The sequence below is a fragment of the Dipodomys spectabilis genome, unplaced genomic scaffold (genome assembly GCF_019054845.1).
Source record: "Dipodomys spectabilis isolate Male_0828 unplaced genomic scaffold, ASM1905484v1 ptg000125l, whole genome shotgun sequence".
Lineage (NCBI taxonomy): Eukaryota > Metazoa > Chordata > Mammalia > Rodentia > Heteromyidae > Dipodomys > Dipodomys spectabilis.
Window position 1 is genome coordinate 5,480,323 of NW_024870802.1, and position 25,847 is coordinate 5,506,169.

The window sequence follows — 25,847 nt, forward strand, 5'->3', positions numbered from 1 at the left end:
TAAGACTGCTGCAGCAGCAGCTGTTATCTGAGAAAGCCAAATAGGGAAAGCTCCCCCCCCCCCCCCCCACTACTACACTCCTGAATGACATTAGCCTTCTGAAGAAATCCATGCAGTTTCCTTATAGATGTCCCACATTCTGGACCTGCAGTTCTTCTTTCAAGGCCCTTCTACTTGCTCCCCTAAGTCTGTGTTTTCTATAAACTAGAAGCTGCCTCAGAAGGCTTGATTACATTAGGCAAGCACTTTCGGTTGGTTTACTTCATAGGTAACACTATTATTTTATGTTACACCAAATCAAGAGGCATATAGTCAGGCTCTCCTGTAATTAGTTGTGTCAAGTATGGTTACCAGATTAAGGTCTGTGTCCAGTGAGTTTCTTCATAGTAAGGTGTATTTCCCCCATTGTGATTACTAAGAAATCTGGAGTATAACTTTATGTAAGTATAATTATGGAGTATAATACTATTATGTGATGCCTTAACTCTATACAGACATCTTCCCCTTTCCTATTATCTTTTACTAATAGGTCTTAGCTTCTATTGATGGTTTCTGCTTCAATCATTGGGAATCACAAGTGAGGAATTTTCTAATTCTCACTCTATCTATGTTTACATGACACTTTTTTTTTTCTGGTCCTGGCCTTGAACTCTGGGCCTGGGTTCTCTCTCTAATCTTTTGCTCAAGGTTAACACTCTACCACTTGAGCTATAGTACCACTTCAGGCTTTATCTGTGATTAATTGGAGAGAAGAGTTGCATGGACTTTCCTACCTGGGCTGGCTTCAAACCACGATTCTCAGATCTCAGCCTCCTGAATAACTAGGATTACAGGCCTGGGCCACTGGCACCTGGCACATGGCCCATTTTATTTTTTTTGTCAGTTGTGGAACTTGAACTCAGGGGTGCTGTCCCTAAGCAATTTTGCTCAAGGCTAGAGCTCTACCACTCTGAGCCACAGTTCTGCTTCTGGATTTTGAGTGGTTAATTGGAGATGAGAGTCTCATGGGAACTTTTCTGCCTGGGCTGTCTTTGAACTACAATCCTCTGATTTCAGCCTCCTGAGTAGCTAGGATTACAGATGTGAGCCACCAGTGCCCAGCATGATACATTATTTTTTATTATAAAGATACTGTACAGAGGGTTTAGTTACATAAATAAGGTAATAAATACATTTCCTATGGAGCATTGTTACCTCCTCCTTTGTTTTCCCCTATTATCCCTCCCCTGCCCCCTCCACTGAGTTGTAAAGTTCATTTTCAACGTAGTGCCTTTATGTCTATATTGTTACAATGGGTCAACCTGTATCCTTGTTTCAGCATTTTGTTATTTCCCTTCCCCTCCCCAAATTAGAAAAATGTATATACAAGATGTAGGGCAGCAGAATCAAATACAGTGACAACAGGGGATATACCATGGGGGAAGAACATACAAAAGAAACAAAAAAAAAAAAATCACATAGCACATTAAAAACAACAGTGACAAAGAAAAAACCTCTTGTAGCTAAGATATAGAACCAACCCAGATGCCTCTCAGTAGATGAATGGATCAAGAAAATGTGGCAAATATATACAATGAAATTCTATGCCTCCATCAGAAAGAATGACACCGCCCCTCTTGTTAGGAAACGGAAACTTGGACAAAATTATATTAAGTGAAGTAAGTCAGACCCAAAGAAACATAGGTCTCATGGTTTCTCTTATTTGCAAAAACTAGTATATGTCTAAGATAATGTTACCAGACAAGCAGAAAAGGTGACCATATAAGATGATGCTAAGCGGAAATGAACCTCCAAATGACACATTTTTTTTTAATTGTAAAAATACTGTACAGAGGGGTTACAGTTACATGAGTAAGGTAATGAGTATCTTTCCTATCCAGCAGTTACCTCTTCATTTGACATTTTTTTTTTCAAAAATTTTATTGTGATTAAGTGGTTACATAATTTCCCAAATTTCACAGTATTGTGTGGGATAGTGAAGCTTAGTTAAAGTCACAAACACATTCTAACTTTCATAGGACAAATTGTCTATCACGGTCTATAACATTTATTTATTTATTTATTTTTGTTGGTCATGGGGCTTGAACTCTGGGCCTGGGCGCTGTCCCTCAGCTCTTCAGCTCAAGGCCAGCCCTCTACCACTTGAGCTACAGCGCCACTTCCGGTTTTCTGGTGGTTTATTGGAGATAGGAGTCTCACGGTCTCTCCTGCCCGGGCTGGCTTTGAACCGTGATCCTCAGATGTCAGCCTCCTGAGTAGCTAGGATTACAGGCATGAGCCACCAGCGCCCGGCGGTCTATAACATTTATGAGTCCTATGAGCTTTGCAATAGTTATTCTTCCACATTGGGTGATATGTACATTTCTTTTGTTTTGCATGGCATCAGCTGTTCCCTCTTTCCCACTTGTTCCCTCCCTCCCATCGCCGCCATTGAGTTGCTTAGTTCAGTTTGGTCAATGTCCAGTGCAGTTGATGGGTCCTGCTGTTGTATGTTTTTCCCTGATTCCCTCTAGTTGTGTCATCCTCCTGGTTTCCCTCTGGTGTGCACACATATACCATACATGTGCTCAGAAGCATGGGAGTTATTTAGTAGCGATTCGACCAGATGAGTGGAAGTCCTTTGTTTCTTTTTTTTTTTTTGGGTCCGGTCGTGGGGCCTGAACTCTGGGCCTGGGCGCTGTCCCTCAGCTCTTCAGCTCAAGCCTAGCGCTCTACCACTTGAGCCACAGTGCCACTTCCAGCTTTTTTCTTTTTTGCTTATGTGGTACTGAGGAATCGAACCCAGGAGGGCCTCAGGCATGCAAGGCAAGCGCTCTACCACTGAGCCACCTTCCCAGCCCCAGTCCTTTGTTTCTTAAGTCCTGTTAATTTTGTTGTATCACATTTTGGATTTAACATCCACTTATCAGGGAGCCCATGTGCCAGTTTGTCTCTTTGCACTTGGCTTACCTTGCTCAACATGATTTCTTCTAGCTCCATCCATTTCCCTGCAAGTGCCATTATTTTGTCCTTTCTAATGGCTGCATAATATTCCATTGTATATAGATACCACAATTTTTGGATCCATTCATCTGTGGTGGAACATCTGGGTTGTTTCCATATCCTAGCTATTGTGAACAGTGCTGCAATAAACATGGAGGTGCTTGTGTCCTTGTATACTGGTTCCTGTTTTTCAGGCTAGATGCCTAGAAGTGGTATGACTGGGTCATAAGGGAGGTCAATATTTAGCTTTCTGAGGACCCTCCGGACTGCTTTCCAAAGTGGTTGTATAAGTGTACATTCCCACCAACAGTGTAATAGGGTTCCTCTTTCTCCGCATCCCCTCCAGCATTTGTCGTTGGCTGACTTGAGGATGCGGGCCCTTCTGACTGGGGTAAGGTAGTATCTCATGGTTGTCTTTATTTGCATTTCTTTCACAACCAGGAATGGTGAACATTTCCTCCTGTGTTTCTTTGCCATTTTTATCTCTTCTTCTGAGAAGTCTCTCTTTAGTTCCCTTGCCCATTTAGTAATTGGTTTGTTAGGTTTGGGAGGGATTAGTTTCTTGAGTTCCCTGTATATACTGGATATTAACCCCTTGTCTGATATATTGCTGGTAAATATTTTTTCCCAGTTAGTTGGTTGTCTTTCTAGCTTAGTTGCTATAACTTTAGCCGTGTAGAAACATTTTATTTTAAGGTAGTCCCATTTGTCAAGTCTCTCTCCAATTTGTTGTGACCCTGGGATTCTGTTCAGGAACTTCCTTCCTGTGCCTATAAGTTCAAGTTGTTTGACACATTTTTTGTGGGGGGGAAGGGGGGGTCCAGTCCTGGAGCCTGAACTCTGGGCCTGGGCGCTGTCCCTCAACTCTTCAGCTCAAGGCTAGCGCTCTACCACTTGAGCCACAGCACCACTTCCAGCTTTTTTCTTTTTGCTTATGTGGTGCTGAGGAATCGAACCCAGGGCCTCCTGCATGCAAGGCAAGCACTCTACCACTGAGCCACCTTCCCAGCCCATGTTTGACACATTTTTTTATACAAAGAAAAGTTCCTTTCCCCACACTGAGTATCTCTTTGGACTTAAAGTATGTTTAAAGGCTTTGATAGGGGCTGGGAAGGTGGCTCAGTGGTAGAGCGCTTGCCTTGGATACATGAGGCGCTGATTCCTCAGCACCACATAAAGCAGAAAAAGCTGGAAGTGGTGCCATGGCTTCAGTGGTAGAGGCTAGCGTTGAGCCGAAAGAGCTAAGAGACAGCACCCAGGTCCAGAGTTCAGGCTCCACAACTGGCAAAAAAAAAAAAAAAAGGCTTTGATAATCTAGTAGTTATTATTCTTTTTTAGTGATCAAAGTGTCTTGTCTTTGGCCATGAAAGGATCCATCACATCCAGCCCAGGGGTCATGTGGAGGCAGGTGGGCACAGGCAAAAGATTATTACAAGGTTTATTAGAGGGGCCATATTTCTCCCGGAGAGAGAGCACATGGTGGCCTCCACTATGTAGGGAGCAGCAGGGTCTGAGGGATAGGAAGTGAGGTAGATGGGAGTTCGGGTGGGTCTGGGTGGAGAGAGGGAGGGGCCAGCTGTGTGGTGAGAACTCCAGGGCAGGGAGGAGCTCAAGTCGGGGTGGAGTTGGGGACCGTAGGTGGGCTTAAAGGTTATAGGCCAGCAGTCTGAAAAGCTAGGTTCTGTGGGATTTTGACTTGATCTGATTAGCTGGAGGTATTTCTTTGCTTCCCAGTAAGTTATTTCAGGCTCAACTTTGTACTTTTTATACTTTCTGGGCCTGAGATCCAAAGCCAGCCATTTCTCTAAGAAATGCCTTTTTTTTTTTGGTCAGTCATGGGGCTTGAACTCTGGGCCTGGGCATTGTCCCTCAGCTCTTCAGCTCAAGGCAAGTGCTCTACCACTTGAGTCACAGCGCCACTTCCAGTGTTCTGGTGGTTTATTGGAGATAAGAGTCTCATGGGCTTTCCTGCCTGGGCTGGCTTTGATCTGTGATCCTCAGATCTCAGCCTCCTGAGTAGCTAGGATTACAGGTGTGAGCCACTGGTGCCTGGCTTAAATGCCATTTTTTCTTTGGTCTGAGACTGGGACTTGAACTCAGTACCAAATGCTTCGCTCATTAGCTGGTGCTACAACTGAGCCATGCTTCCAACCCCTTAAATGGTATTTAGATATTAAGATATAATTACCCTCTAATGGGGTGATATTGCTTCTATGAAGTATATTTTATATAATTATATTATTAAACATTTACATATCATATAAATAAATGTATATATATATCATATATAAATGTATGATATATAATAAGCATATCACAAAATGATATATAAAACATATATATTGTATAATATATAAATAAAACAAATATATCATAGATAAAATACTGAATAATACACTACCTATTATATAAACATATTATACATAAACATACATATTGTATAAATGTATATCATATGTAATACCAATATATGTTAGGTGGTTCATGCCTGTTATCTATTAGGTCTGCCTGGGAAAACAGTCCCTCCCCCCTCCCCCACTTCCTCTTCACCTGCCTGAAACCAGTAATCACCTGTCTATCACCTGACTGTGAGTCAGCAAAGAACCCCAGACTCTGAGGTCATTTCCTGATCTGCTGAGGTAATTTCCTGAACCACCCTAGTCACACTTTCTTCAGAAGTGAGAGGTTCCCTAGGCTCTAAGATCACTTCAGCATCTGCAGTGGTCCCTATATAATGCGGCTCAACAATAGTCCCCTCCTTTTCCTTTCCCTCATGCGGCCCAGTTTGCTCTCCCTGCAATAAACTTTTCTGCCTGAATCATGTTTCTTTAGGTGAACCTTACAACCTCCATCCAATCCTTTAGACATGTTTGTGCATCTATTACAACTCGTGTACAATGTACTATTACAAATATATACAACCAGCACTTTTTAAAAATATAAATGAAAGTATTCACTAAAAGGAGGTAGCCGAGTAAAAACTGCACCAGCACGCACGTGGTATTCAGGTAAGGGGTAGGTTTATTCAGTAGACCTGCTGGGACCAGGCAAGGTTGGCACTCCACGTGGCTGGGAAAGAGAGAGAGGAAAGAGCTAGAGCAGAGAGAGAGCAGACAGAGCTAGAAAAGAAGAGCAAGAGGAAGAGCTAGAAACGAACAGAGAGATAAAGAGAGAGAGTCTGGGCCTGGGCTAGGCCTTATCTAGGGTATGGGCGGGGAAAGGTGTGGCCACATCAAATTCAGATGTGACCTCAGCGGATGCAGATGTGACCTCTTCCAGGTGTCCCAGTTGCCTAGGTAACGCAGGTACTGGGTGGAGACTTTGCTGCGAGGAGGGTGGAGTCTGCTAGCCATCCAGGAGCGGACCTTACATTCCAGCCTTTTAATAATCATGAAATAGGGCGAGGATTCTCTCTGGCTACTTCCTGCTGACAAGGGGCGTCGACAATAGGGGTAAAAGGCTGGAATTTGGTCTCCTCCCAGAGAAGGCAGTGAGCAGCAGCTGTCCCTTGGTGGCGTGAGTCCTTAGGTGAAGTCTGGAGAAGTCTCATGAGCATTGAGGGGCTGGAAAAAAATACTAGAGAGCAAATAAATGGCAAGAGGAAGGACTTGGGCTGAAAATGTTGTTAGAAATGTCCCTAGCTACTTCTGACATCTGGCTACTAGGTAGAGAAGTCAGGTGACAAAGGCAAGAATATAAATTCCTGTTCAGTTAATAGGTACACAGGTATAGACATTAGCTGGGTAGGCTTCTTACTTCCACTGACCTCCCGGCTCTGGTTAATTTTGAAATGGCAGGCACAAAGTAGCTGATGTGACATTATCTCCTCTTACTCTTCTCCATGTTCCCTTGTTCCCCAGACTGGCTGAGTCTAGGTACTCGTTGCTGGGATGGCTTGTCCCAGTTGGTATTCAAGATTTGAACTCAAGGCCTGGGCACTGTCCCTGAGCACTTCTGCTCAAGGCTAGCACTGAACCACTGTTCGTTTCTAGCTTTTGCTCTTGCTCTTCTTTTCTAGCTCTCTCTGCTCTCTCTCTGCTCTAGCTCTTTCCTCTCTCTTTCTCAGCCACGTGGAGTGCCAACCTTGCCTGGTCCCAGCAGGTCTACTGAATAAACCTCCCCCTTACCTGAATACCACGTGCGTGCTGCTCCCGGGGGGCGGCCTCGCCGGGAGGGCTGGGGCCCCGGCGCCCCTCCGCTCAGGCCTGAGCTGGACGCGGCCTCCGGGCGGCCCCGCCGGGGAGCCGGGCGGGCGGGGTCCGGCGCCCGCGCCGATCCGCCGGGAGCCCCGGGGGAGGCCGCCCCCCGGGAGCCTGGGGGTTGGGTTTCCTGCTCGGGAGGGAGTCCCCCAAGTTGTGGCGGGTTTCGGGGGGCCGGGAGGAGGGCAGCCAGGCTCGCCCGAACCCTTTGGAATCCTTCCAGGATCCAGGCTTTTGGCCGATGGGAATTTTGAGGAAAGACAAGATTTGCTTACAGATGGTGAGACGGTTAATTCGAGGGTGTGTGTGTCGGTGTCTCTGTCTGCCTGCCTTTTTTGTTTTTTTAAAGAACTGTTTCTTAGAGTTTCTACACGCGAGTGTTGTGTTCTTTAAGGTGTATCCACAAATGGGTAACGGTTCAGTGACGGAGTGGAAACTTTTGCATAGACTTTTAGTTGCGTAGCTCGAATAGTGCGTGCTGCTGCAGTTCTTACTCGGCTACCTCTTTTTAAAAACCTAACATAAATGGTGCCGTGACTCGGATAAAGGCTGAAAGTCAGGATAGCTGGGATTTCTTTGTTTTTTTTCCTCTTTTTTCTCTTTTTGTTCTTCCCTTTTTGCTCTGAGGAATACCCACAGTTCTGACGGCCTTTTGCGAACTTGTCTGTCTGCGGCGGAATCAGCGCATCGATACCATTGCTGCCTTCACATTCACGTCCACACCACTTCTCTACTCTGGTGAGTGAAACTACTCTACGGCTCTCTGTCACTCAGTCTCTGTCCAGACGTGGCGCCACGCCAGAGAGCTCCTACGGCCTTTAGCTGAAAGGCCGGTCACCTCTGAAGCCGAGGACGCTTGGCTTTGGGGGCTTGGCCATTTCTCTCTAGAGGGCTCTGGGGGAAGTCGGGACGCCGCTTCTGCCTGGTCAGCTCTCCTTCACTCACCAGACTGACTCTCCTACTCATTTAATGGGGTGCTGCGAATCACACTAGAGAGGTGAAACCCCTTTGAAATGTCTCCTGCGCTCCCTGGAAAGCCAGAGAGCCTCATTTTTATGCCATTCTCAGAAGTACAGTTTTTGCTACTGCAATGGTAAATGATCAGAAGTCTGTTTACTTTCGGGCTCTCTTTGCTCTCTCTCTGCCATTCATGTCCAACTTTCCCTATCTCTCCCTTTCTCTTTTCTACATTTTGGCTTGTGCCCTGAAGAGTGCGACGCAGGCTGGGTCCCAGGGACCCCCCTCTAGGTTCCCTCTCAAAGGCTAGCCAATGTAGGCTTGATCTATTTGTTCAGGCTTTCTTTGCATTTTTTCAGAAATTCGCCATCTTGAGTTCACCATCTTGGCCACGTGGTAGGTTAAGGGTTTGGCTCCATCTGACCCTTAACCTTCCACCAAGCTTACTACTCCATCTATTCTAAGGTGCCTTGCTAACAAGTTGCTCTTTTCACAGGCCCTGGTAATGGAGGCCCAACCAGCTGAAATGCTTTGTTAGCAAAGATGTCTAAACGTTGTCGAAATTTTAGGTTTTAAGTTTTGCCTTTTTTGTTTTGTGTTGTGTATTCTACTACTGACTATGTGGTTCTAAAATACTGGGTATATCTGTGCTAAAATTCTCATCACATCTAATGAGTTTCATCATTTCAGAATATTTGTTGGCAATTCTTGATAAGAACCAGGTAAGCTCTACTTATTCTACTTGATCTCCTTGTTGCCTTAATTGGAAATAATAAAGGGCTTTTGTGGCAAAGATTTCAGTTCAAAGCCAGCTCGGGCTAAAAAATCTCTAAGACTCCGCCTCCCAGCTGAACTCTGCAAGTGGTACTATAACTCAAAGTGGTTCAGTGCTAGCCTTGAGCAGAAGTGCTCAGGGACAGTGCCCAGGCCTTGAGTTCAAACCTCCTTAAATAATAGTGGTACTATAACTCAAAGTGGTTCAGTGCTAGCCTTGAGCAGAAGTGCTCAGGGACAGTACCTAGGCCTTGAGTTCAAATCTTGAATACCAACTGGGACAAGCCATCCCTGCAACGAGCACCTAGACTCAAGCCAGTCTGGGGAACAAGGGAACGTGGAAAGGAGTAAGAGGAGATGATGTCACATCAGCTACTTTGTGCCTGCCCTTTCAAAATTAACCTGAGCCGGGAGGTCAGTAGAAGTAAGAAGCCTACCCAGCCAATGTCTAAGGTCAGTAGAAGTAAGAAGCCTGCCCATCTAATGTCCATACCAGTCTACCTATTAACTGGACAGGAATTTAGATTCTTGCCTTTGTCACCTGACTTCTCCACCTAGTCGCCCGATGTCAGAAGTAGCTAGGGACGTTTCTAACAACATTTTCAGCTCAAGTCCTTCCTCTTGCCATTTATTTGCTGTTTAGTATTTTTTTTTTCCAGCCCCTCAATGCTCATGAGACTTCTCCAGACTTCACCTAAGGACTCAATACACCAAGGGACAGCTGCTGCTCACTGCCTTCTCTGGGAGGAGACCAAATTCCAGCCTTTTACCCCTATTGTCGACGCCCCTTGTCAGCAGGAAGTAGCCAGAGAGAATCCGCGCCCTATTTCATGATTATTAAAAGGCTGGAATGTAAGGTCCGCTTCTGGATGGCTAGCAGACTCCACCCTCCTCGCAGCAAAGTCTCCACCCAGTACCTGCGTTACCTAGGCAACTGGGACACCTGGAAGAGGTCACATCTGCATCCGCTGAGGTCACATCTGAATTTGATGTGGCCACACCTTTCTCCACCCATACCCTACATAAGGCCTAGCCCAGGCCCAGACTCTCTCTCTCTTTCTCTCTCTGTTCGTTTCTAGCTTTTGCTCTTGCTCTTCTTTTCTAGCTCTCTCTGCTCTCTCTCTGCTCTAGCTCTTTCCTCTCTCTTTCTCAGCCACGTGGAGTGCCAACCTTGCCTGGTCCCAGCAGGTCTACTGAATAAACCTCCCCCTTACCTGAATACCACGTGCGTGCTGCTGCAGTTCTTACTCGGCTACCTCTTTTTAAAAACCTAACATTCACCACTGTTCATAATTAAAGACTATAACTTGAACCAGCACTGGTGGCTCATGCCTATATTCTCAGGGGACTAATAATAATAGTTGGAAGCCAGTGGGGGGCAGAAAAGTTAGACTCCTACTCCAAAATAACCAACAAATGCTATGCTGGAGGTATGGCTCAAGTGGTAGACCACAGCCAAGAAGTGTGAGGCCCTATGTTCAAATTTCAGTTCTTTATTAAGAAAGTAACCCAACTAAGGTCTCTTCTCCAATAGTTCTTGAGACTCTTTACCTACTAAAGCTTTTATTACTAAGCAGGTTCTATGGCTGAATGAGGCAGCTCACACTTGTAATCTCAGTTATTCTGGAGACAGAGATCTGAAGGAACAAGGTTCCAGGCCAGTCCCATAAAGAGCTGGGGAGAGCCCTGCTCTCAACCAATAGCTGGGGGTAGTGCCCAAGCCATACCTGTTAAGAAACTGAGTCATGGGCTAGGAAGGTGGCTCAGTGGTAGAGCACTTGCCTTGCATGCCTGAGGCCCTGGGTTCGATTCCTCAGCACCACATAAGCAAAAAGCCGGAAGTGGCGCTGTGGCTCAAGTGGTAGAGCGCTAGCCTTGAGCTGAAGAGCGGAGGGACAGTGCCCAGGCCCAGAGTTCAGGCCCCACGACCAGACCCCAAAAAAAAAAGAAAGAAACTGAGTCATGAAGGTATCAGAATAAAGAAAGAGCAGGAAGTGAACTCAACAGACCAGATCAACTTAATGAAAAGTTGTGGAGGGACGCCGCGGTGACGTCAGGAGACACAAGGCATAATGGGGGCAGGGGTGGAAGGTAGCTGGAGAGCTTCAAGGAATTTCGGGACACGCCTTGAGAGTTCATGGTAAAGGCCTGAAATGGCCTGGTTCCAGGAACCTATGGGGTAGGTTAGTGGCTTGGCCAGGTGTGGTCTGTGCATGGAGGAACGGGAACTCAGGTGTAGCCACCTGTGTGTGTGTGTGGGGGGGAGGGGGCTCTCATGTTTATATCCAGATTCTGGGCTGGAGAATTTCGGGAAGGTCCACGCAATGGGATCAATAGTTACGAGAATAAAGCAGAGTCGCAGCACGGCGCCCTCAGTACCCCACCGTAGGGGGGAGAATCTTCGGTCTAGGCCGGTCGGCGGCGAAGGCAGATCTCGTCTCTAAAGGGCTGCGGCCAAGCGTTACAGAACGTGCCTAGCAAGCTGCAAGGGAGGGAGTTCAAAGCCTCAGGAGCTCGGGGGAAGTGGCTCCGAGCCGAGCTGCACCCGCTCGCGGGGCGTGTGGAACGGGCCCACGCGTCTGTACCCAGGTGGCCAGGGAGTTCAAGGACTTGCATTTCCGGTACAAGTCCAGGCAATGCTGGCGACGCGGATCCGACCCAAACGGCCGGTACGGAGGCCGCAGGAACTCACAAGCTGCCGGCTACCGCACGCCGAAGGAATCCCAGAACCCAAAACGGCGGGAGGACGCCCGCTCCGAGAGGCCTGGGGGCCGGGCGCAGACTATTTACGTCACTTCCTCCCCATTAGGCCCGCCCTTTTCGCCTCCCTAACGCGTCAGGCGTACGGCCTTGCAGGGCGCCCGGAATCCCGTGGAACGAGCGACGTTTCGCGAGGGTTCGTAGGTCTCGCGATACTTCAGTCGCCTTGTCTTTTCCTCCTTCCAGCGCCCGGCTTTCCTCCCCTCCCCCGCCGCCGCCGCCGCCGCCGGAGCTCCTTCCCCGGCCGAGTCGCCCCGTAGCCGACGCGGAGGATTTCTTTTTCCCCCTGCCGAGTCCTGCGGTCCGCACGGTTGCTCCTGGGCTCTTTAGTCGGGACCCCTTCCCGCCACCCCACCCCCAGCCCCACGCAAGGTAACAAACCCAGGGAGGCAGGCTAGGCCTCGCCCGGCCGCGGCGGCTCGGGAGTCGAGGCGGAGGCCGGGGGTCGGGGGGCGGCCTCGCCGGGAGGGCTGGGGCCCCGGCGCCCCTCCGCTCAGGCCTGAGTTGGACGCGGCCTCCGGGCGGCCCCGCCGGGGAGCCGGGCGGGCGGGGTCCGGCGCCCGCGCCGATCCGCCGGGAGCCCCGGGGGAGGCCGCCCCCCGGGAGCCTGGGGGTTGGGTTTCCAGCTCAGGAGGGAGTCCCCCAAGTTGTGGCGGGTTTCGGGGGGCCGGGAGGAGGGCAGCCCGGCTCGCCCGAACCCTTTGGAATCCTTCCAGGATCCAGGCTTTTGGCCGATGGGAATTTTGAGGAAAGACAAGATTTGCTTACAGATGGTGAGACGGTTAATTCGAGGGTGTGTGTGTCGGTGTCTCTGTCTGCCTGCCTTTTTTGTTTTTTTAAAGAACTGTTTCTTAGAGTTTCTACACGCGAGTGTTGTGTTCTTTAAGGTGTATCCACAAATGGGTAACGGTTCAGTGACGGAGTGGAAACTTTTGCATAGACTTTTAGTTGCGTAGCTCGAATAGTGTTTTTTGGTTAACAGAACACTTTTATCTGGTTTTGGAAGTATACTTTCAAGCTTGAAAAAATAGGCCCTTTTCTCCCAAGTTTTGACTGAACAGTAGTATTACACGCATTGCCTTTTGCATAATAGGCTTTAAAAGAGAAATAGATGCTTTCCTCTTTTTCTGTATCTTTACGTGGAATTTATCTGTTTGTAATCTTTGCAAACTATTGTCTTCAAATTTGCGATTTAACAAAGTCTGAAGTAAGTAAAAATAATGGTAGTGAATTAAGTTGCAGTGTTAACAAGGAGTTAGAAGCAAATCGTCATTCAAGCTAGTTAGGAAATTCGTGTCTGTGTGAGTGAGTGAGTGCCAGCCAGTACTGGGGCTTGAACCTCGGGGCCCAGACACTGTCCCTGAGGTTTTTTACTCTAGGCTTTATTTAAGCCCTGGGTTCTTTTTTCAGCTCCACTTCAGGCTTTATGGTGGTTAAGAGTGATAAGAGTCATGGACTTTTCTGCCAGGGCTGGCTTCAAACCACAATCCCCAGATCTCAGCTTCCTGAGTTACCTAGGATTATAAAGCATAAGCCACTGGCCCTCAACTGGGGATTACTTCTTATGGTTTAATATTTGATTCCATTTTTCATGGTCTTATTTGTTCTCCCCAGATGTCAGAGGATCTAGCAAAGCAGCTGGCAAGCTACAAAGCCCAACTACAGCAAGTAGAAGCTGCACTGTCTGGAAATGGAGAAAATGAAGATTTGTTAAAACTGAAGAAAGATTTACAAGTAAGTGTGAGTGGACAATTGGAGTTAACATTGCTGAGAAAGTATTTCAGTATTTTCCAAGTTATTGTTTAGAATCCATAGGCACACAAAAGTGTCCTTGGAAGGAGGTCTCCGTGTGTGTGTGTGTGTGTGTGTGTGTGTGTGTGTGTTTGAGTATATGTATATAGGCTGTGAGGCCTCTAGAGAAGAGGGTTGCTCCCTCATTTTGAATACAATTCTGTAAATCTTGTGTGTGATTATGGGATTTTTAAAAAGTTGGTTTTGAAAGACTTTCAAGAGAATAAACTTCATAATGGAATGTGCTTTTAGTTTTCAAGATTTGGCAAGGGAAACAGTTCAAAAGGTAAAAGTAAAGGACTTAAGTTTAATCTGGTTAAGATCCTCTCAAATTACACCAGATCTTTGAACCTGAAATGTGGCTTTTTGTTTTTCAAAGCTAATGGGTAACACCATAGGTTAAAAACACATCTTAAAAATATTTGGAGATACACATTTTCTATCAGTGTTGTGTAGGTGTTGGATTTAGGACTAGACTTTGGGTACTTGTTGATTCTTGTTGAAGTTGATGTGTTCAAAAGGAGTTCAGTAAGTGTGAAACTTTTGAAAACACATTCTGGCTTATAAAGGCAAACATAAAGCCACAATAGTAAATACCTGTTTCTCAGGATACCAGATTAAGAAAATTTATTTAAGTACTGTTTATAAGTTTTCATTTTGAGACCCTCTTCAGGATTCTGAACCTAAATTTGTAGTTTTCATTTTAAGTTTTGATTCAGTGATCTTTCTCTACTCAATCTATGTTTTACATAATAATTATTCCCTTCATTCCAGGGATTTTACAATTGCAAACAAATGACAGTTATATGAAAGAAGTTTCATATTTGGGATTCTGAAAGAGCATACCTGGGCATAATTAAAATGTGTTTGACATTTTCAAAACCAGATTCTAGATTTAGGATAAACTTGAAATAAGTATATTATTTTAAAAAAGAAAGTATCTGGGATTTCACTATGTACCCTTCATCAATATATAGAAGCCAGACAGCCCTATGAACTTCAGGCTGCCATTCAGTAAGAAAATGTGTTGGGGGAACAATTTCTCCCACTTCTCAGTCCTCCTGTAAAAACTCAGTGGCTTGCTCTGGTCTTTTCCGTTTGATTTGCTCACAGGTTCTGTGAGTGCATGTTGAAGGGGAGATGACAGAGGCAAGCTAACCTCTGGTGTACTTACAGCTTAATTCTTGTCTTGGAAAGGTACTTCATCTCCCTTTACCAACTTAAAAGCAGTTTTTTTTTTCTTTGGAGAAAAGGAAACATTGAATGCCAGTATTTAAGCTGTCTGTTGCTTCCTGGGCAGTGGTAAGAGAGGTGTATGGAACTGGTGGAGTGGGAGTCTGAAACAACATTATTACCAGATCTTTTCAATATTTCTGGAATAAATTAGAGTGTGGACACAACTGTCGTAATATGATATGATTTATAGAGCAAAGGTGCTGTAGGGAGAAACTGTTGTGCTGGACACCTTAATGGGTACCGAAAAGGCTTACCTAGGGTTCAATTCATTGTGATCTAGGAGTCGTTTATCTATAAAATATCCTCTTATCTATAACTGTTTAGAACATTTGTGATGATGAGATGAGCCTTTTCTGTATTTGCTGTTGCCTGCCCTAGCCACGTGTGGCTGTTGAATATCTGAAATACAGTTCGCATGACCAAGCAGCTGAAGTTTTAATTTTACTCAAATAGCCATACATGACTACAGCTGGACTGCATAGATTTAAAAGCTTAAATAGCTCAAATAGTGATGATAAAGAATGTTTTACCTGACCAGTCTTTTTTTTTTTTTTTTGGGTCCGGTCGTGGGGCCTGAACTCTGGGCCTGGGCGCTGTCCCTCAGCTCTTAAGCTCAAGGCTAGTGCTCTACCACTTGAGCCACAGCGCCACTTCCGGCTTTTTTCTTTTTGTTTATGTGGTGCTGAGGAATCAAACCCAGGGCCTCATGCATGCAAGGCAAGTGCTCTACCATTGAGCCACCTTCCCAGCCCCATATAAGAAGAAATTTATTTATTTATTTTTAGCAGTCACGAGGCTTGAACTCTGGGCCTAGGCGCTGTCCTTCAGCTCAAGGCTAGTGTTCTACCACTTGAGCCACAGCGCCACTTCCTACCTGACCAGTCGTGATCAATTTGTTTCTGTTAATCCCATTATGAGGGGAAAGAAAAAACTTTTTATTTTGACCTTTTTTTTTGTTTTTTTTGGTCAGTTGTGGGGCCTGAACTCTGGGCCTGGGTGCTGTCCCTCAGCTCTTCAGCTCAAGGCTAGCTACTTGAGCCACAGTGCCATTTCTGGCATTTTCTGCTTATGTGGTGCTAAGGAATCAAACCCAGTGCTTTATGCATGCAAGGCAAGTACTCTACCACTGAGCCACCACCCCTACATTTTTTATTTTGATCACTAGAGGATAGTTCTGTTTCGACTGAAAACTGCTAAAAAATGGACAGCATCCTTTAAGATTCGGTCAAATTTTATTTGGTAAAATGAGTACTTAGATGTGTGCTTCCATTTACTATCTCCCCACTGAGTTAGTGATAGCTTCTATTTTGCTGTGGATTCCCTCTTTTTCTTCTCTCCTCCTTGGGACGTGTGTATCTTGGGCCACTTGTGTTTAACTCTGTTTATTATTCATTTGATGCAAAGTCTGCTCAGACTGATGCTAAGTTTGTGGCTTCATTTTTATTTTTTGGTTCATCCTATGGTTTCTAATTTCTTGTGTTTTTCTAATGGAAACACATTATTAATCTAGGTTACTAATTTGTCCTTTGACTTGTGGCCCTTTCTGAGTTTTTTACAGTGACTCCCACTTTTCCAGTAAGGTGTCTTTGTCTATCCTTTACATGTACTTGTGTTCATATAGAATAATTTTACTCAGAAGGCAGTAAATTAATCTACTGAAATCCTGACTGCCTGTCTTTTTCTTTTAAAAGACAAACTAGATACAGTAAAATCCAGACTGGCTAGCTGATAAGCCCCCAGGCAGTCTGTGCTAATCACAAAAATAGCTGATTTATTAGGCTGTTGTGCTGAATAAAGTGGTTCTAAAGGAGGCAGGGGTCAAGTCACTTGTCTCATATATTACAGTGGCTCTCTGCATCCCCGAAACGCCTTCCTTCAGTAAGCAGAGTGCTTGAGTGCACCCCTTTGACCTGCTGATATGTAGATCACAACACCTGATGCTTCCTGGAACTGCCGATTACTGTAACTGCTGCCCATCTGTCAATGAAGGAGCAGTTTCAGAACTCAGACTTGGGGGAGGAAAAGTAATTTCTGGTATGTACCTTTAAGAACCCCCTCACACATACAATAGTTTTTCTAATACTTTGGTCAATATGCACATGTGAAATTAATGAAAAATCAGAATAGTTTTCATAAATAGTTGGGAGGGGCATGTAAACCCAGGCATTAGAGAATGAATGCTCTGGGTTTTGTTTTTTTTATAGAGGCTCATTGTACAGGGTCCTGAAAATTCTTTATAACATGCACAGCTTTTCAGGATCCTTTTCTTGGATGGAAGTGTTTTCATTATGAATTTAGAAAGAAAATGTTCTGCCTTTAAAGAAATTGGAATCTGAATTTGAGACCTCCAAAGGCCGAATTCATATTGTGCCTCAGTTTAGTAGAGGCTGTGTGATAAGGAGTTTGTAAGCTCCTGAGTCAGGTTTACTGGATTGTATCTTTAGCTGTCAGTATGATTAGCCAAGATCAAAACTGGATAATTGATTCTCCTTTTTGCATTCTATATTATTTGAAACACCTTTGCTTTATTTGCAAAGAACTATCATTAAAAGGACTGAGGTACAGGCACTTGCCTAGCATGAATTAAGCCCTGGGTTCTATTTTCAGCTCTATTAAAACTGATTACTCAACTAATTAAAGTCTTGTTCTACAGGAATTAGATGTAAAAAAAAGTATTTGACTACTTGGGAACTAGCAGAACTTGAGAGATTACTATGTTTGTTTGGTTTGGTTTGGTTTGGTATCCTGAGCTTTGGACTCAACTTTAAACTTGATAGTCCAGTGCCCTACCACTTAAGCAACTCTCCACCCCATTTTGCCTTTGATTGCTTTTCATGTACATCTCAGGGTGCCCAGGGCTGGCCTCAGACTCCACCTAGTGTGTATACCTGAGATTAGAAATATATGCCACTATGCCCAGCTTATTGGTTGAAATGAAGTCTTGCTAACTTTTTGCCTGGGTATCTGTGTCCAGAATAGCTATGTTTACAGGTGTGAGCCATCATGCCTAGCTGTTGTACTAAATTTTTCTGAATTTCAAATTCTGAGTCTTGTTTTATTTATAAAATGACCCTTTCTCCACGTATTTTCTTTTTAGGATCTAAGTAATTTTTAGAAGTAGCCAGGAAGATTTAGAATCTTTAGGAGAAGAGATAACATTTAACTTCCTTGGCTACTAAACCAGAACAACTATTATGAAACCTCAATGGGAGCCAGAAGAAACTAAGAAGAGTTTAACTTTGCCAGTAATTGTTCCCAAACATATACTTTGTTTTAAATGTAACAGAGTAGCAGATTGGTGGCTGAGTCTTGCTGATCTGTACCTTAAGTTCTTGGCCCTTTCTAACACACCTTTGAGTTAAACCAATGTATGTAAGCCTCAGTTTAAAAAGAACTTGCCACAAAGACATTGCCTGCCTTTGTGTGTTACTTTTATTTTTTTTCCTTTTAAATGAGGCTTAATACTAAGGAATAGAATATTTTAAAGCTAACCTGATAATTTGTACTCAACTGGGATGAGGTATATACTAAGGAAATAGGCTATGACTACAGTATATTAGCACAAGTATGTGTAAGTGGGGACATTGTGAATTAACATTTCTGTTTTGGGTGTTTAGGAACTTTCAAGGAGTGTAACGGGTAGAAAGTTAATACTATTATTAAGTAATGCCTTGCACATTGTGGTTGCATGAAGTATACATGATACTGAGGAGCACTGAGGACCCTTTCTCTTATTGATGATCTTCAATCTAATTCAATCTGTCCTATTTTATGTCTCATCCTTAGAGCTACTCAGCTAAAATACACACAAGTAATGTGTGGGATAAGCCTACCTATACTTTTATTTCTGTTAGTATTTGGGTTAAGGTGAAGGTATGCAGGCTTAAAGCATAACTCTGCTACCAGCAGTATAAAATCTACATGGAGATAATTACAGCACCCTCTTAGTGTGATAAACGACTTGATAAGTTCTATTCAAAAACAAAAAGAAAGGTTGGGGATGTGGTTCAGTGTTGTAGAGCACTTGCCTGTCTTGCAGGGTGCCCTGGGTTCCATTCCCAGCACCAGGGGTGAGGGTGGAGGCTAAAAGATGGTTGGTGATGCAAATTATTAAAGATGCTATGGTTTATGTTCTGTTTTAGGAAGTTATAGAACTAACCAAAGACCTTCTGTCAACTCAACCTTCAGAAACACTTGCAAGTTCGGACAGTTTTGCTTCTACTCAGCCCACTCATTCATGGAAAGTAGGAGACAAGTGTATGGCAATCTGGAGTGAAGATGGACAGTAAGTGTAGAAAAAACTAACTATAACATGAGATAATAAGATACAATGGTAAGATGTTTTTATTCAGTTCGAACTGCCCTATTTTAATGTTTTGGTATAGGCAATGTGGTTTATGAACCCAGTTTAATTCTTGGCTGTTTTCTTGGCTGTTAATACAACTTAATTTTAGCTTTAGATTTAGTTTGGGGAAAAGAATCAGTTGGATCTCCAAGGAAGGATAAATGAATAGGGGTTTCTAAATTATTCTCTCTTCAAGTTGAAAGTTGAGTGGTTGATTTTCTCATTTCTGTTAAGTGAATCACTGAAGTCAGTCTCTTAAGAAATATCTTAAAGAAATTAAAGCACATCGAGTAGATACATCTGAAAACGATTTTCCCGGCAATGTTTTGATTAAGACTTATTTGATAGTAGAATCTATCCAAACATTCTTTTGTATTGTTCTTGTCAGAAGGGCCATTTAATGGAAGAGGTTTTAGTTTAGACCCATATTAATAGTTGAATCACTGCAGTATAAGTCTTATAGGCTGAGTACTAAATCTTTACTCACCTGCTTACAGCCATGATATCTTTACAGGTGTTATGAAGCGGAGATCGAGGAGATAGACGAAGAAAATGGCACCGCTGCAATCACCTTTGCTGGTTATGGCAATGCTGAAGTGACTCCACTGTTGAATCTGAAGCCTGTAGAAGAAGGCCGGAAGGCAAAGGAGGACAGTGGCAACAAACCCATGTCAAAGTAAGTGACTGATTTCTGCAGTTTGGGTGTTCTGCAGTTTGTTATAGTACTTGAGGTAGCCTGCAAACAACCAGGGTAGATTAAGAGAGTTCTAGGACTTCATGGCATTTGAAGGTAGTCACAGAGAGTCAACACTTTCTGTATATGTATGCCTAGGTTGAAGACATATTGGCTCCTAGTTTGGTATCTTCTTAATAAATTTTTATAAGGCAGCAGGTGCTACACCACAGTGAACAACAGCTTGGACCTTATCCCTGCTGAGTTAGTGAAGAGAACACAGAAAGAAATGCTTTAGGGCTGGGCATATAGCTGAGTGGTAGACTCTTTGCTTACTATGTGCAGAGCCCTGGTCTCATCCCCAGCATGGTGGGTAGGTGGGAGAGTGCTTTCATAGTCCACTGCAGAAGTCATGAAGGGACATAACAGGTACTTCAGAGTGAGAAAGAAACATCTAAACTGAGATTTGAGATGAGCAGAAGTTAGCAAAGTAAACTAGAACACAGTCTGATAATTGATTTTATAATATTTGTGTATGTGTGTGCGCATACACACACATGTGTGCTTGACCCTTTTTCTCTTATTGATGGAGCATTTTGATGTTAGGCAGTGGTTTAAATCTGCCTCTTTCCTCCGGAAATTGGGGACAAGCATCTAAATTACTAGGTATTGACTGATGGTAGTCTTTATAAAGCTTGTAACAGTTCTTAACACATAATAATAGTTCAGTAAATGTTTAAGAAAGGGTGGGACACTTAAGGGAAGCAGAAAGAAATTCCTGTAATAAAAACATGGAACTGGAGGTGGATGGTTTAGAGAGCCGGACTCACAAAGTACTTGTAAACCACTGATAACATTTTAAAGTAGAAGGATGAGATTCTAGTTTAAGAATGAATGTCTGAAGAGAAAAGGCAGCTGCTGTTATAATCCAGGCAACATAAATATCCTCAATATAATTAGATTGCTTTACAGTCTACTACAGTCATCTTGAGGGCTGAACTCTGGTTCTGGGGACTGTCCCTCAGCTCTTCAGCTCAAGCCTAGTGCCCTACCACTTGAGCCACAGCATCACTTCCAGCTCTTTTCTGCTTATGTAGTGCTGAGGAATCGAACTTAGGGTCTCATGCATACGAGGCAAACACTTTACCACTGAGCCACCTTCCCAGCCCCATAAAGCAATGCTCTTTTGAGTTTGTGTAAAAAACACCTTTAGTGGGCTGGGAAGTTGGCTCAGTGGTAGAAGCGCTTGCCTTGCATGCCTGAGGCCCTGGGTTCGATTCCTCAGCACCACATAAGCAAAAGGAAAAAAGCCGGAAGTGGTGCTGTGGCTCAAATGGTGGAGCGCTATCCTTGAGCTGAAGAGCTGAGGGACAGCGCCCAGGCCCAGAGTTCAGGCCCCACGACCGGACCCAAAAAAAAAAAAAACACCTTTAGTTTCCTGATGGTGATTATATGGTACAAAAGCATCTAGATTCTATTACCTGTCTTAAAAATCTTAATTTTGGCTGCTGTTAGGTAAACAAAGATTATTAATAGTTTTAGGTTTGATTTTATTTAGGATCAGAAGCTAGTTTAGAGATTTTTGGAACTCCCAGGTTTTTTTGTTACTGTTTTTAAGAATTGTTAGTTATACCAAGGCCCAGTGGCTAGCATCTGTAGTCACAACTTCCTGAGGAGGTTGAAATCCAGAAATCACAGTTTGAAGCCAGTATGGGCAGAAAAGTCTTTAAGAATCCATCTTTAAAACAACCAGCAAGAAGCTGGACTAGAGACATGTCTTAAATGGAAGAGTGCTGAGCAGATTTTAGGCTGTGTGTTTAAACCCCAGTACCACCAAATATTGTTAAAATTTCACTGTGCTCTTCCAATTCTTCCAATCTCAGTAAAAGTATATGATTTGTATTAAATGTCTTGATATGATCTTTCCAAATGTTACTTGTTAACTATATTTACTTAGAAATTGGTAAAGGCTTAGCTGGTCATTAATGTTGGAAATCAACATATTCCCAAAGCATAATTGGCAAAAGCTATATGAGTCAAATAGAAAGTCATAGTTGAATATTTTATTTGTAGGTATAATAGATATATTTATGCTTGAAAGTTTACAAAGATGCTATGTGTGTGTGTGTTTACACACACATACATATATATTTTTCAACACCTCTCCTTACTTTCCCCTCACCCCTTTCAAGCTGGGCATGACATACCTGTAAAATCTCAGCACTCAGAAGGCTGAGGTAGGAAAGTCATGAATTCAAGGCCAGGCTGGACCTGACCCCTCAACCTTTTGAGACACTGTTTTATAAAAAATAGTTTTTCAGTAATGCTAGATGATTGATATTGATTTTAATTAAAAGTTGGTTGGATTTTTTTTTTCTTTTTGTACTGGGATGGTGTGCAAGAAAGACATATTTAAATCTCTAAATTTTTAAAAAACTTTTTTTTCTTCTGCACAGAAAAGAAATGATTGCCCAGCAGCGTGAATATAAAAAGAAGAAGGCTTTGAAGAAAGCACAGAGAATAAAAGAACTTGAGCAGGAAAGAGAGGATCAGAAGGTGAAATGGCAACAATTTAACAACAGAGCGTATTCTAAAAATAAAAAGGGCCAGGTTGGTAAATTTGATCATATTTTATAATATGAAAACTGCAAATGTTATTAAAATGATTTTTAAATGAAACATTTGCTTTTAACTCAGAAACTTTGTCTGTTATTGGGATTTGAGCAGAAAAACTAAAATTTTGATCCATCTGAAGGCAAGCTTTAGATGAATAGTAAGTGGTGGTGGTTGGTGACACTTTGCACAGCTTAGGAGTAATGGCTTTAGGTGGGACCCTTTGTTCAGTTTTGACACTGTGCAAACAATGCACTTAAAATTGTTACTATAAAGGTAATGTACAGGTGATGTACAGTTACACAAGCCAGGTAATGAGTACTTTGGGGTTTTTTGTTGTTGTTTTTGCCAGTCCTGAGGCTTGAACTCAGGGCCTGGGTGCTGTCATTGAGCCACATTGTGTTCAAGGCTAGCACTTTACCATTTTTGAGCCACAGTGCCACTTCTGGATTTTTCTGAATAGTTCATTAGAGATAAGAGTCTCACAGCCATTCTTGCCCAGGCTGGCTTTAAACTGCCAAGCTCAGATCTCGCCTGACTAGTTAGGATTACAAACATGAGCCACCAGCACCTGACTATGATACACTTTTTTTTTTTCTTTTGAACAATATCAGCACTTCCCTCAACAATGCACTTTTAAAAGTATTGATGAGGGCAAAGAATGTGGCTTAGTGGTAGAGTGCTTGCCTAGCATTCATGAAGCCCTGAGTTTGATTCCTCACTACCACATACACAGAAAAAGCTAGAATTGGTGCTGTGGCTCAAGTGGTAGAGTGTTAGCCTTGAGCAAAAGAAACTCAAGGACAGTGCCCAGGCCCTGAGTTCAAGCTCCAGGACTGGCAAAAAAAAAATAAAAGTACTGATGTAGATTATATTTTAACATTAAAGTTTGAAATTGGTATTTTTTTCCAGCACTAATCAGGAAATGGTTTCTGTTTTCTTTCCTTAGGTAAAGAGGAGTATTTTTGCTTCACCGGAGAGTGTAACTGGCAAAGTCGGCGTAGGAACTTGTGGAATTGCTGATAAACCCATGACACAATATCAAGATACCTCTAAATACAATGTCAGGCATTTGATGCCTCAATAATAAGAAAAACTGTTGATTTCATCTCTGCAGGGCTTTACATTTACCTTTTTATCCTTATATTTTTCTAAAGGTAAATTATTTGTTAGATGAGTAAGGAGGATACCATTGTTGTCATTGTTTGACTTCAATAGAGTGAAACTTGAAGAAACTGCATTTGATAACTGCTATTCATTTAACTTCCTGTTTCTACTACCACAGCTCCTCACTCTGTTGAATAAGGCATCTTTTCTAGACAGATGCTGCTTAAGTTGGCAGTAGGATGAATTGTTGATCTTTCTGATACCAGCCTCCCCACCACCCAGTGTGGTATATGCAGGTTATAAGTTGTAACTTGGGTTTTTCAGATGATTAGAACTTGACATATATTCTAGCATTTCATTGGAACATGAAGGTAAAACACCAATCTGCTAAAAGGATCCTTCCATCTATTCTTCTACATTAAAACATAGCAGTTGTCCTGACAAGCCTAATGGGAGGTTAATTTGCAGATGGCAAAGTTTTGAGGGTTTTCCTTGAATAACCTGTTTCCTTGCCTATGGGGATGTGTGTCAAATTGATCCAGATTTAATTTCTTTTTCAACTGAGTTTGAGTTTGATGTAAGAAACCATGTTTAGGATGAAATCCCTTTCTGTGGTGTTTTTGTTTAATTTTGTTTTTGTTTTTCTGTTTTTTTCTTTAAGGGTATTGGTACCAGTTTTTGGATGTGTAATGTTTATATGAGAAAACAGAAAGCTGATGTATAGCCCTGTATACAGTGTAGATACTATTTTTGTAAAAAAAAAAAAAAAACCACCCACGGCTAAATTAATGAACAAGAGTACTGAATATTTCATCACAGAGTTTCTTGTATTTCTTGTGCATTAATCTGACCATAATTCCCCTGTATATTATGTTCACGTAGCTGAGTTTTTAATTTTTATTAACTAGATCAAGTTGCCAGCATTTGTTGGTGTAAGTGAATATCATAGTTATCCCAAGTTGAGTTTAAGCCAAATAAATATGCATAAAAGGGTCTTCCTGTTAATGGAAGAAGATGACTTTTAGGATGTGTGTTAATTTCAGTTTTGTATGTTTAACTTTTATTAAATAAAATGTTTTAAAAAACCTCCAGGTGTGTTAACAAAAGGGGAATGACAATGATGAGAGTTTGAATTCTCCTCCTCTTCCCTCTATACAAGCCCCTTTCCTAGCCCAAGAGGTCAGTTTTTCCTTCCTAAACATGTAGGACAAAAGGCATACATTACAATAGAAAAAGGACTACTTGGCCAGAATGAAGCTTAGTGGGAGAATGCTTGCCTGGCACGTGCATGGACCTGGACTCGTTTCTGAGCACTGAATCCAAAAGTTACAAAGAAAAAAATGAGGACAAGGGCAAATATTTAAGGCAAGGAAACTTGTAAGTAAGCTTTTTTGGGTCCAGTTGTGGGGCCTGAACTCTGGGCCTGAGCGCTGTCCCTCAGCTCTTCAGCCCAAGGCTAGCACTCTACCACTTGAGCCACAGCGCCACTTCCGGCTTTTTTCTTTTTGCTTATGTGGTGCTGAGGAATCAAACCCAGGGCCTCGAGCATGCAAGGCAAGCGCTCTACCACTGAGCCACCTTGCCAGCCCTCCGTAAGCTTTTCAACATTAGCACTCTACCACTTGGGCCACAGCTCTACTTTTGGCTTTTTACTGGTTAATTGGGGAGAAAGATACTCAGACTTTTCCTGCTTCTGCCTCCCAAGAGGTAGGATTCCAGGGGTGTATCATCACTATTGCCTTTTTGTAACATCTTTTTTGTTGTTGTTGTTCTTGGGTCCGGTCGTGGGGCCTGAACTCTGGGCCTGGGCGCTGTCCCTCAGCTCTTCAGCTCAAGGCTAGCACTCTACCACTTGAGCCACAGCACCACTTCCAGCTTTTTTCTTTTTGCGTATGTGGTGCTGAGGAATCAAACCCAGGGCCTCATGCATGCAAGGCAAGCACTCTACCACTGAGCCACCTTCCCAGCCCAGCCCTTTGTAATATCTTAATAGCATAGTCATAATCAAAAGTAGCTTAGAAGAAGAATATAGTTAGCAAAATCTGATATATCTGTGTGCCTCCAGAAAAGGATTTCTGAGATTACCTTGTTGTGTTTGTTGGAAAAGTGGTTTACCTGGTGTTTGTGTAGGCAGGACTGTCATAGCTGTGGCCTTTCTGACCATTACTTTTCTGGGAGCGCTTTTGTAGTAGGAGAGAAATAGAAGTAGCTATATCATAATAAACATTTTTTTTTTAATAGACTGGGCACGAATCACTAGTACCCAGCACAACCACGATTTTTAAAATTCTTAAAATGTTAATAGTTAACAAAGACTGTTCTAATTAATATTTCAGTGTTTGAATACTGCCTTCTTGCTTACTAGCTAATGTCCCTTTAAGGGTTCAGGACTGAGTTATGTGTAAGAGGA

General features: G+C 43.2%; 1 protein-coding gene across 1 annotated transcript; it reads left to right on the forward strand.

The window, feature by feature from the left end:
- Positions 1-11,848: 11,848 nt before the first annotated feature.
- On the forward strand, positions 11,849-24,524 carry Smndc1 (survival motor neuron domain containing 1). The gene is made up of 6 exons (XM_042689561.1): positions 11,849-12,043; positions 13,285-13,406; positions 18,842-18,984; positions 19,559-19,720; positions 22,174-22,327; positions 23,280-24,524. Exons 2-6 carry the CDS (start codon positions 13,287-13,289, stop codon positions 23,415-23,417), a joined length of 717 nt encoding a protein of 238 aa, XP_042545495.1. The 5' UTR covers positions 11,849-12,043; positions 13,285-13,286; the 3' UTR covers positions 23,418-24,524.
- Positions 24,525-25,847: the final 1,323 nt, after the last annotated feature.